This window comes from Dendrobium catenatum, unplaced genomic scaffold (genome assembly GCF_001605985.2).
Source record: "Dendrobium catenatum unplaced genomic scaffold, ASM160598v2 fragScaff_scaffold_1449, whole genome shotgun sequence".
In the NCBI taxonomy this organism is placed as follows: domain Eukaryota; kingdom Viridiplantae; phylum Streptophyta; class Magnoliopsida; order Asparagales; family Orchidaceae; genus Dendrobium; species Dendrobium catenatum.
In genome coordinates, this window is record NW_021319911.1 from 1727400 (window position 1) to 1740494 (window position 13095).

General features: G+C 35.5%; 1 protein-coding gene across 2 annotated transcripts; it reads right to left on the reverse strand.

The window, feature by feature from the left end:
* Positions 1-5920: 5920 nt before the first annotated feature.
* LOC110112657 (putative uncharacterized protein DDB_G0287183) lies at positions 5921-12314 on the reverse strand. 2 transcript variants are annotated; one of them, XM_028700110.1, is made up of 2 exons: positions 8661-9244; positions 5921-6203 (listed from the first exon to the last, which is right to left on the reverse strand). In XM_028700110.1, the coding sequence occupies exons 1-2, from the start codon at positions 8968-8970 to the stop codon at positions 6082-6084; spliced, it is 432 nt and encodes a 143-aa protein (XP_028555943.1). In that variant the 5' UTR covers positions 8971-9244; the 3' UTR covers positions 5921-6081. The 2 variants fall into 2 exon arrangements, with proteins under 2 accessions (XP_028555943.1, XP_020700613.1); XM_020844954.2 differs by lacking the exon at positions 5921-6203 and adding an exon at positions 12098-12314 and having other exon boundaries at positions 6333-8849.
* Positions 12315-13095: the final 781 nt, after the last annotated feature.

Genomic DNA, 13095 nt, shown 5'->3' on the forward strand with positions numbered 1-13095 from the left:
TTCACAATAAGTTCAGAAGGGTACTCATCATCGCTACTCAACTTTCAATCCTTTCGGAACCAACCATCAACACAGCTACACAATTGACTTCTTGCATTTACATTTTTATTTTCCATCTTTCGTATTAGGTAACATCTCATAATGGTTCCAAACAACTGAGGTCATTCTTCGCCGTTTCTTGATAACTGTCACATCATTACATTGCTCGTTGGAGGGCTCTACAGGTATTTCACAAGTCTGGGTTCTTCATTTTCAGCAAAAGAAGAATTTCCATGAATGGTATTGGAATCATCTATCTAAAAAAAAAAATAGAAAATATTACAACTTCACAATACTATTTGTTAAATTTCTTTTTCAAAAAAATATGCATAACACATTGAGACTTTATAACGGCCAACTAATTGCCCAAGCCAACCATCCTACACTAAAAAGAAGTATGACTTCAATACTTAATGGGTTGAAGGCTTGTTACTCCAAATACTTAGTAATAACTAATAACAGCCAAATAATTGCAAATTCTTTATGTGTTATTGAACAACAACTCATCAAAATAACTAGGAGTCTATGGGTGTCATCTAGGAGCAGTAACTGAACAGAAAAAACAGCAGTAACTGGACATAAATAACATTAGAAACTGCACAGAAATAACAGCAGAAACTGCACAGAAATACCAGAACATAGAGCACGACCTGACTCTTTTGCATAGAAATAACAGCAGAAACTGCACAGAAATAAAAGTAGATACTGCACATAAATAACAGCAAAAAGTGCCTAGAAATAACAGTAGAAGCTTCACAGAAATAACAGCAGAAACTGCACATAAATAATAGTAGAAACTGCACAGAAATAATAGCAGAAACAGCATAGAAATGCAAGAACATAGAGTTCGACCTGGCTCGTTTGCACAGAAATAACAACAGAAATTGCACACAAATACTAGAACATAGAGCGCGACATGGCTCGATTACACAGAAATAATAGCAGTAAGTGAACAAAAGTACATAACTACAGTAAACAAGCAGAAAAACCAGTCGGAACTGACCAAAAAAACCAGTAAATCGAGCTCGACTTGGCTGGTTTGCACCAGAATATCGGAAAAACCCTAACCCCAAAAAACCAGAAAATCGAGCCGGAACTTCGCAACACAGCAAGAGAAATCTCTCCTATGCTCATATATCATGCTTCTAAAAGGAGAAGAAAGGAAAAAAGATGAGAGATACAAACAGCGAGAGATGTAAGTGTTCCTGTTGAGCCAAAGCAAATGTGCACGATGAACACAATGAAACCACGGACCAAGAATATGCCAGAGAAGGAGAAAAGAGGAAACCATAGACAGATCGAGGAGATCTATAGAGAAGAAACGAAACTTCGGAAACCCTAGATGTAGTGAAGGAGAGGAGAGCTACGGCGCGTAAAATGAGAATGGATGGCGTAAACCCTAACACGACATAAGTAATCCGCATTCCGCACGCTACGCGTGAAATAAATTCACGTGTCAAACGTGTCGTTTAACGGGTTACCGGGTTAACCCGAACCCGACCCGAAATTCAATTCGTGTCATTTTTATGAACCCGAACCTGACCTGTTTTCCAAACGGGCGGGTCCAACCCGAAAATTCCGGGTCGTGTTCGAGTCGAGTTATCGGGTCGTGTCAATTATTGACAGTCCTAGGTGGAACATATCCTGCGAGGTTGTTGTTACATACAAAAATGAATGCATTTTTATAATGAGGATTCCTTGCAAGGTTGAAAGGATGTCACGCTGAAAAAAAACATCATTGCTATTTCACCATCCAATTCCTCTCGCTGCTGCAAATTAAAAGCCTTCTCTAGAGGACTACTGGCTACTCCTTTTCTTTTCTTTGTTTCATATCCTTCACTTTCAAATGATAAAGCTTGATCAACTCTCACAGATGAGGAAGAAGTGTGAGATGAGCCATGAGTAGATGGCAAAGGTACCTCTTTAGGGAGTGTTCTTGGATCCTAGATTCAGCTTCATCAACTTGTTTGCTCAATTCAATCAACTGCGACGTAGTAATCTTAGGACACATTTTTATTCTATGGCCAGAAATTTTAGTAGATGTGCCTTCACCCTAGAATAAGATCCTTTGTAGGTGCCACCACAATAATTGCATTTGAATGACACATTCCCTCCTCCTTCAAATATTTTTCCTAACTTTGTAACATGAATCCATAATGGCTTATCAGTTTCTACAGATGGCTCTTTTGAACCTTCACCTAATCCACTCCCACCAGCAGCCGAGCTCATTTTGCTAATAAACCAATCATGCATATGAATACATCGAATTAAAATGATATGAAGTGAAATAAAAAAATCACAACATGAATAAAATAATATACCAGCCTGCCGGGGGTCCAAGGGGGCGCTGCCCCCTGGCAGGGTTCGACCTACCCGGTCAGGTCGCAGGGTCAAGGGGCAGCACCCCTGCGGGGGTCCAAGGGAGAGTTGCCCCCGAAAAAAAATTTTATTGTAAGAGTAATTTTGATGTTCTGCTTATTTTTAAAGTTCGTAAGTTGTTTGTATGTGAAGATACCGAGTGGTACCGAGCATGTATCTAGCAGTACCGAGCATATACCTACCAGTACCGAGCATGTACCTAGCAGTACCGAGCATGTACTTACCAGTACCGAGCATGTACCTACCAGTACCAAGCGTATACCTACCAGTACCGAGCATGTACCTAGCAGTACCGAGCATGTACCTACCAATATCGAGCATGTACCTACCAGTACCGAGCGTATACCTACCAGTACCGAGCATGTGCCTACCAGTACCAAGCATGTACCTACCAGTACCGAGCAGTAACCTACCAGTACCGAGCATGTACCTACCAGTACTGAGCATGTACCTAACAGTACCGAGTAGTAACCTATCAGTACCGAGCATGTACCTACCAGTACCGAGCATGTACCTACCAGTATCGAGCATATACCTAGCAGTACCGAGCATGTACTGAGCAGTACCAAGCATTTATTGAGTGGTACCGAGCATGTACCTAGCGATACCGAGTGGTACCGAGCATGTACATCAGGTTTTTCAACAATGAAGAGAAGAAATGACGAAATTCACTTACAGTTCTTGGCTCTCTTGCGCGCAGAAGGTGCTCTATTTGGCCTTGATTGCAAACTTTGCCTCGAATGACAGCAGAAATAACGCAAGAACGAAGGAATGGGAAAGACAAGCTCTGCTTGGCCGAGCAGAAATGATGAAGGAATAGGAGGCGAAGGCAGCGGGCTACGTTTGGCGTCGACTGTGAGCTCTCCCGGTCCGCCCTAGAAGATTTCTTTCGTGGATCGGAAAAATAGGGCTTCTCGTTCGCGAAAAGGCTAAATAGAACGGACGATTTTATCATTTAATAACCGGACACGTGTGTCCGATTTAAATTTTAATGTTTTAAATTCCGACACTCCAATGCCGTGTCGGACACGTGTCCATGCCGTGTCCGACGCGTGTCCGTGTCTGACACGTGTCCGACACTACACACCCTCTTTAAGAGGCGTGTCGGTGCATCATAGGTCTGTAGTGAAGATATTACATTGGTTGTTGAAGCTCTGCATGATACTCACCTTCCTGATTGTTTTGAATCTCAAGAAGCTCTCAATGCATATCGACGTCAAGGTCATGGCAGATACATACCTCTTACACAATATCATGGAAGAGTAGGCTTCAAAGGTGGAAGAAATAATTAAGCTCATGGTGGTCGCAGTAGGAACATTTCTATTAAATGTCAGATCTGCTTAAAAAGGGTTCATTCTTTCAGATTTGTCATATCAACCACAAACTCAACCATTCACAGCATTGGCTGCTCCGAATTCACAACTTATTTCTACTGATTGATTACTTAAACTCAAAATAGGTAATGGGCACACTTTGCTTATTGGTGCATCTTTTTTATCCACCCCCACACGTAAGCTCTTTATTTCGTTTCACTACTTAAACATAACCTTCTATATGTTAATCAACTAACTTCACAAAAAAAATTATTTTATCTTATTTCTTCCCCATAGTTTTCAAATAAAGGCTTCGAAGACCAATCCACTTCTACTTCAAAGTTCCAACAGTAATGGGTTATACTCACTTCAATCAACTGCTTCTCCATACACCTCTTCGACTTTCTTTCTCGCTGTCTCCTACTCCTCAGACCTTTGGTACAAGCATTTGGGTCATCCACAAATTACTGTGTTGAATTCTCTGCTACGCAAATATACTTGCATTAAATGTATTTGTCAAAACTATCACTTCTTTCTCTCAAGCTAAATGCGTAGAATTACTTTTCTCTTATCTACATCATGTACTTTCATACCATTACAATTAATACATTCTGATGTATGAGGACCAGCTCTGATGTCCCCATGTAATGGTTTTCATTACCATATTCTTTTTGTGGACTAGTTATTCATGGTAATATCCAATGCTTGCTAAATCTGAAACATTCACTAAATTTCAACAATTCAAAATTGTTGTGGAGAAGCAATTTTCTAACTCAATTATTACTCTAATGATAGATGATGGCAAGGAATTCGTAAACAATTCCTTCAAACAAATTTTAATTTAACATGGTATAACACATCAGATTTCTAGTCTCTATACACCCCAACAAAATGGGATTGTTGAACGCAAGCATCATCACATTATTGAAACTACTGGCACCTTGCTTTTAGATGTAAATTTCATCTCCCCCTGTTCTTCCTTCACCAGATATACCTGCAGCTCCTCCATCTCCCATAGAATATCCTATGCTCACTTGGTCAAAAACAGGCAATCTCAAACCAAAACTAATCTTCACACTTCTACATCATTCTACTTTCTACATGTTGTACTATTGCTGTTAAATCACCTCCTCTTTATTAATGAAAAGAAAGATCAACTATTGTATCTATTGATCTAAGAGGATGATATCCTCTTAATGGGAAATAATTTTGCTTCTTGCTCAGCACTGCCATGAGATTTGTTGTCCAGATTTCAACTGAAAATACTGGGTCCATTAGCTAACTTTCTTGGCCTACAGGTCTCTCTATCAGCACTGGTATACTTCTTCATCAACACAACTATGCTACTAATATTTTTAAAAGGGCTGGAATGAGTTATTGCAAGCCCATACTCAGTCCATGTCCAGCAAGCAACCTGATTTACCTTCATCTGAAAGACTATTTTCAGGCCAATCCATGTACCATCACATTGTTGGTTATTACAATACTTAACATTAACTCGCCCTAATCTTACTTATGATGTAAATCGTGTGTGTCAACACATGCATTCTCCTCAAATTCAGCACTTCATTATACTTAAATATATTCTAAGACAAATTCAAGGTGCCTTGAATTTTGGACTACCTATCTACTCGGGCATCTTTGTCATCCATACCTTTGCAGATGTCGATTGGGCAGAGGATAAAATTGATCGCAAATCAATTACATGATACTGTATTTTTCTTGAACTGGCTCACATTTCTTGGGCCACAAAGAAGCAAACTACTGTAGCTCGCTCGTCCATAGAAGCAGAACTTATTTGGCTAAGAAAACCGCCTAAAGATTTTCATATCGACACTTGAGCTCCCTCTCCCATTTACTGTGACAATATTTCAACAATCTCTCTCGCAAGCAATCCATTTTTTTCATATGAAAACTAAAGACATTGAAATTTAAAACAGTTATAATTTACCTTGCTTCTTACCATGATCAAATTGCCGAATATCATATTTCATTATCTTAGAGATAAATTAACCATCCAACCTTAGCTGATCAATTTGAAGGTGCCTGATAAAGTTAGTATGCAGTCCCTCACTATTTAATGATAACAAATCACTTTCAACTCAACTGTTTTGTCTGCTCCACAATCTCTTATTCTCTGCAGCAATTTCAGAACAAAACATCTACACCCCTGCTTTATAACTTCTCGGTTTACTATGATCCAATCGATGTATCTGTATTATTCCATATATATATATATATATATGCACTGTATTTCATAGAAGAAAGTAATGAGAAAAACCAGAAAACCCATATAGATATTCCTGTAGATTCCCTAGTATGGATCATACTTTCATATTTCTTTCTAATATTAAAAACTACACAAACAAGCCAGTGAGTCGAGCCAGAACGCAGAGACGATGAGCAAGGTAGCAATGGAGAAACTGTAGCCACTGTGAGCTGAATTGTGCTTGTGCTTATGGGAAGAAGCACCTAAACTCTTCGGATATATATATATATATAATAAGAAATTGGTAAGCTCTAGTTGAATGACTAAAATGAAAAATATATGCAATTCTTCAATTATAGATCCTGCGGTGTGACACTATAAGAGATATGTCCATGACCCAATATCTGTTTCTTATAAAATCTAAGGTTGATGCCATAAATTCTACATAAACTTCCATATACACAGAAGATCGTTATTTTATATACGTTGAATGGACTTCCTGCATTATATCATACATTCAAAACCGCCATATACACCAAACTACATTGGTCTATAGTGAAGAGATTACATTGGTTGTTGAAGCTCTGCCTGATACTCACCTTCCTGATTGTTTTGAATCTCAAGAAGCTCTCAATGCATATCGAGGTCAAGGTCGTGGCAGATACATACCTCTTACACAATATCATGGAAGACTAGGCTTCAAAGGTGGAAGAAATAATTAAGCTCATGGTGGTCGTAGTAGGAACATTTCTATTGAATGTCAGATCTCTTAAAATGGGTTCATTCTTTCAGTTTTGTCATATCAACCACCAACTCAACCATTCACAGCATTGGCTGCTCCGAATTCACAACTTATTTCTACTGATTGATTACTTGAACTCAAAATACAGTTGTAGGTAATGGGCACACTTTGCTTATTGGTGCATCTGGTAGAGGTATTTTACCCACCCCCACACGCAAGCTCTTTATTTTGTTTCACTACTTAAACATAAACTTCTATATGTTAATCAACTAACTTCACAAAAAAATTATTTTAATCTTATTTCTTCCCCATAGTTTTCAAATAAAGGCTTCGAAGACCAATCGACTTCTACTTCAAAGTTCCAACAATAATGGGTTATACACCCCAACAAAATGGGATTGTTGAACGCAAGCATCATCACATTATTGAAACTACTCCCACCTTGCTTTTAGATGTAAACTCTATCTCCCCCTGTTCTTCCTTCACCATATATACCTGCACCTCCTCCATCTCCCATAGAATATCCTATGCTCACTTGGCCAAAAACAGGTAATCTCAAACCAAAACTAATCTTCAGACTTCTACATCATTCTACTTCACCCATTGATTCTACATGTTGTACTATTGCTGTTAAATCACCTCCTCTTTATTAATGAAAAGCAAGATCAACTATTGTATCTATTGATCTAAGTGGATGATAGGGCAATAATTCTGCTTCTTGGTCAGCACTGCTATCACATTTGCTGTCCAGATTTCAGCTGAAAATACTGGGTCCATTAGCTAACTTTCTTGGCCTACAGGCATCTCTATCAGCACTGGTATACTTCTTCATCAACACAACTATGCTACTATTATTTTTAAAAGGGCTGGAATGAGTGATTGCAAGCCCATACTCAGTCCATTGCCCAGCAAGCAACCTGTTTTGCCTTCATCTGAAAGACCATTTTCAGGCCCATCCCTATACCATCACAATGTTGGTTCATTACAATACTTAACATTAACTCGCCCTGATCTTACTTATGATGTAAATCATGTGTGTCAACACATGCATTCTCCTCAAATTCAGCACTTCATTATACTTAAATATATTCTAAGATAAATTCAAGGTGCCTTGAATTTTGGACTACCTATCTACTCGGGCAACTTTGCCATCCATACCTTTGCAGATGTCGATTGGGCAAAGGATAAAATTGATCGCAAATCAATTACATGATACTGTATTTTTCTTGAACTGGCTCACATTTCTTGGGCCACAAAGAAGCAAACTACTTTAGCTCGCTCGTCCATAGAAGCAGAACTTATTTGGCTAAGAAAACCGCCTAAAGATTTTCGTATCGACACTTGAGCTCCCTCTCCCATTTACTGTGACAATATTTCAACAATCTCTCTCGCAAGCAATCCATTTTTTTCATATGAAAACTAAAGACATTGAAATTTAAAACAGTTATAATTTACCTTGCTTCTTACCATGATCAAATTGCCGAATATCATATTTCATTATCTTAGAGATAAATTAACCATCCAACCTTAGCTGATCAATTTGAAGGTGCCTGATAAAGTTAGTATGCAGTCCCTCACTATTTAATGATAACAAATCACTTTCAACTCAACTGTTTTGTCTGCTCCACAATCTCTTATTCTCTGCAGCAATTTCAGAACAAAACATCTACACCCCTGCTTTATAACTTCTCGGTTTACTATGATCCAATCGATGTATCTGTATTATTCCATATATATATATATATATATATGCACTGTATTTCATAGAAGAAAGTAATGAGAAAAACCAGAAAACCCATATAGATATTCCTGTAGATTCCCTAGTATGGATCATACTTTCATATTTCTTTCTAATATTAAAAACTACACAAACAAGCCAGTGAGTCGAGCCAGAACGCAGAGACGATGAGCAAGGTAGCAATGGAGAAACTGTAGCCACTGTGAGCTGAATTGTGCTTGTGCTTATGGGAAGAAGCACCTAAACTCTTCGGAAGAACAGATCCCTCTGTTATCAAGGGAATGGCTTTACCATATGGTGAAGAAGAAGATGAAGATGAAGAGCCATTACTATCTCCACGGGCTCCACGGCCACCGCCACGGCCACCGCCATGGCCACCGCCATGGCCACCGCCACCGCCCTTCCTTATGGCAGTGGCCATATTTTGCTCTGCAAATGAAATAGTCAGAGTAAGGTTCTTGTTAGTCTTTGATAGTAGTACGGGTTGCAAGATATCATTAAGTAGAATTTGGTGGAGGTTCAAGGCCTCAGCCACTCCGAGCATGAACATTATGATATTCAGAGAACATTTATTGATTGCTAGTAAAATAATATACAAGGGATTGCAAATAAGAACAATTAATCTTGATATAATGCTGGAGTTTCTCCAAACTCTAGTAATACAGTCAGGATTTGTAGGAAACTTTATATTACTACTGGGTTTTAATACAAATACAAGTAGATAGATGAAAGATGATGAACTCTATTAGTGATGCTTGGATTTTAATACAAATACAAGTAATGTAGCCATGGTTTTAAGCAACCTTAATACCAGGTCAGAGTTAATTATTCTTGTTTACATAACAGAAAAAAAAAATTAATATTATTGTTTATAAAAATAATATCCCTATAATAAATCCAGAAAAGTGTATTCTAAAATGGATTTGAAAATGAAAATAGATTTTAGAAAAATGTCTACATTCTCAAAAAATAGTCCTGTCTCATGTCAATAAGATAGAATTTATTTTATTCTGGAATATCGTCATAAGGGCAAGCCGGCAAGCCCTTATGGTTAATTAATCAAATATTTGCACATCAAAGTTCAAGAAAAACATATAACCTCCTATATCAGACCACCACTTCAGTCACTCAATGGAGAAAATAATTAACAAAATTTTAATAAGGAGCCAATGATAAGCAAAAACATCACATTAAAAAATAAAAAGGATCAAAAATATAAAATTGATTCATATTTTCATCAAAACAAAATACTTTCACATTTTGACAGCAAAATTTATTCATGTTAATGTTTTCAAAGAAGATAATTAGAAATTGTTTAAAATTTATATAAAAACATGTCGTAATTACTTTCATAAAATAAAAGATTTTATACTAAAAATAAATAAAGCAAACTCCTAAAGTGAAAAAAAAAATGAAATAGTGTTTTAAAATATGAAATGCTATTTTATACTTTAATAGTGAATTTTCATGAAAATGTGAATCAATTTCATGTTTTAATCTTTTTTAATTTTTTTTTGTTATGCATTGCTTTTATTTAAATAATATTACTAACTAAAATTTAGCCAAATTAATCTCTCTGCAAAACGTCAGCCAATATATACCAACTTTCAACAGCTCCACAAGTCACCTCATCGACCTCCATCTCTACACCTGATTGAATGAAGCAGAGTTTAACATTTACCTATTTTCATTTTTATTTGATTGATATTATTTTATTATTTCATATTTACTAAAAGTTAAATATTAATACATTTATCATTAATTATCCTATTTTATTAATTATTATATATAAAATGGAAGAAAACAAACACTTGAACATAACCTTAATTGGACACAACAATGATTAATTTGTAAATTTTTTGTCTAAGTTGCATGAATTAAAATCAATTCACAAACAAAAATAAGTTGCATCATTAGTAAGGTTTTGATTGGGACATCTTTCTTGCTGTTTTCTAAAGTAATTTTTTAGAAGAAAAATTTCTAGTTCAAAAAATTTTGAGCGGTAAGTCAATCTCATCAAAAATTACATGTAGGGACACCTAAGGCTTTGTTTAATCATCTACTACTAGAAACAAAGAACACAAATAACTAAAATACCAAAAATATATTTAAGCCATTTTTATGTAAGTGAATAAATCAAGTACTTTCCAAATAAAAAAAATTACGACTGAAACTCCAAGCACATTGCTTTCCCCACCCCCCCATAACTTTTTCCAGACACTAAATTCTGGGTTGGAAAGTAAAGCTAAACAACTAAGTAGAAAAAAAGAATATTATTTAACGTACATTATTCTTTTTTTGTTTTTTTTTTTTCTTTTGCCTTTATTCATCACCACTTTCTTTCCACTAAGCTAATGAATTTCATAACTTTGAAAAATTAATACGTGCGATGTTTGAATGTGTCTGGAGGCCAATTCAGATGTGCCACGTCACCCGTAGCACATCCGGATTGACCTCCGGATGCATCCAAACACTGCACAGAATAATCTCTCTGTAACTTTACCATTCACTCGGGTTTATGAATTCTGCAACATGATGCCATCCTTTCAACTTTGCATTTAAATAAATTGGCATTTCATATTTTATTTATTATAATATTTAAGATATAGCAAGATGATCAATTGCTCATATGCCAACTAAATGACCTCATTCAAATTAAAATAAGAATATTTGCAAAAATATGCTAACTTCACAATCATCAAACGCTAAAATTCTTATATTTGATTGAAAAACTTTCAAAATATGAAAAACAATATGACAAAATATTTAGATCAAAATTTTAATATTGGATCACAAAACTCTTTGATTTGACTTCAGATGAGCAATACTTTAATCATTTATGTACTCATAGATCCAAAAGCTTTAATAATAATCCTAATCAATTTGTAGTTAGAATATCTTAATATAAAATTGTTCCATGTATTTTGATTAAAATTTTATAACCATCTCATCAGAGGAAATACCAGGGATTAAAGAACTATCCTGATTAATTTTTAGTGAAGACATCCTATTACTAAAGATTTTTGTGTATATGTATATATATGAATGAAATATTTTAAATCCTATTAAATTTTATATTTAGATGAAGATTTTATATCTAGATCTAGGTCAAAGATCTTAAATGAAAGGAAAATATTGAGTTCATACCGTTGGATTTATATTGAGATTATCGCTATATGATATCAAAAACCTGCACTAATCACAATACAAATCCAACAAGTATGAGACCCATCCGAATGCAACTAGCTTCAGGAAATCCCCACACAAATTTTTCTTTAAAAATCTTATATCCAAAATTAGGGAAAACATTACACATTTTTACAAAATATTAATTATTAACAACTGATGTATGTAGCCAATTTAAATTAAAGATTGTAGAAATATTCTTCTCACAAATCTAATTCTTTCACGTTTTACTCACAATTGGACCAGCCCTAGACCTCCCAATGCCTCATTTCTACCACAATCTATTTCTTCTGAGCTTTTATAACATGGAAATTGAAAAAAGCATGGATTCCTTAAACCCATTTCAATAAAAGCCATCATAATCATTCTCAATAATAATAATAGAAAAGACAAAAAGGTAAAGAGCTGCTGGAATAATAACTAGGGTTTCATCCAACCGAGAAAGGAGATCGATTAATAAAATAAAAAGGAAGGAAAAGCTGATAGATTACTTGTGGTTGAAGAGTGCAGAGGCTGCTCTTCATGGAGTAGAAAGCGGGAGGAGGAGACCAGGACGGGGAGGATCAGGAGGAGGAGGAGAGCTCTTACATTGCCCATCGCCGTCGCAAAACGAAGCCCAAAAATCGCATTAGAAATTGGAAGAAGGATGGCGGTGATAAAGCTCTACGCCGCAATAAAAATGAACATTTCCGTTTTTAATTTATTCCAAACGCGTCAACCGTAAAGGAAGGAAATTTTTTTTTTTATTATTCATATTTATATCAATTAAAATAAACACACGTCATATATGTAATACTTTGATTAGAAGCCATAATGCAATTAAAAGAGACATAAGAAGCATTTCATTTCAACCAAATTCTTTCACCATAAGAAAAATTAAAATTATAAAAATTGCCTTCTTGATTGAAGAGTCTATGATGAACAATGAATCAAGGATCATTAACATGCTCCAACTTAATTTAAGCTTCAAGAATGCTAAAGAAATTAATATCAAAATTTTTAATAATATTATTGCAAGCAGTAACTCTATCAAGATTATGAAACCCTCTAACATTCCAAGAAGCAATATTAGGAAAAAAATATTAATACTTGATAAAAGAGTTAGGTGACTTCTCGGCATTTTTAGAACGAGTAGATTTTCATGATGCTAGTGGCACCTTAAGAACCAGTTTCTCAATAGCAGAATTAGCCGCTGAAATAAAATCCTTGCTCTTAGATAAAGTAATATGGACATCTGTTGAAATATCAACCGAATTATTCTCCAAATTATGTAAAACCTAAAACTTATTTTGCATATTAGAGTCATCAGATAAATCTTCCTGAATAAACTTATTATGAGTATTAACCAAATTAGCATCAGCAGCAACTAATAAGTCAGTCAAAGGCTCTTCTGAAGGAGAATTTAGATTAGGCAAAGAATCTTTAATAAACAAAGTATTAACTTCAAAATTATCAACTAAAGATTTTCCCGAAATCAACACTGAACCTT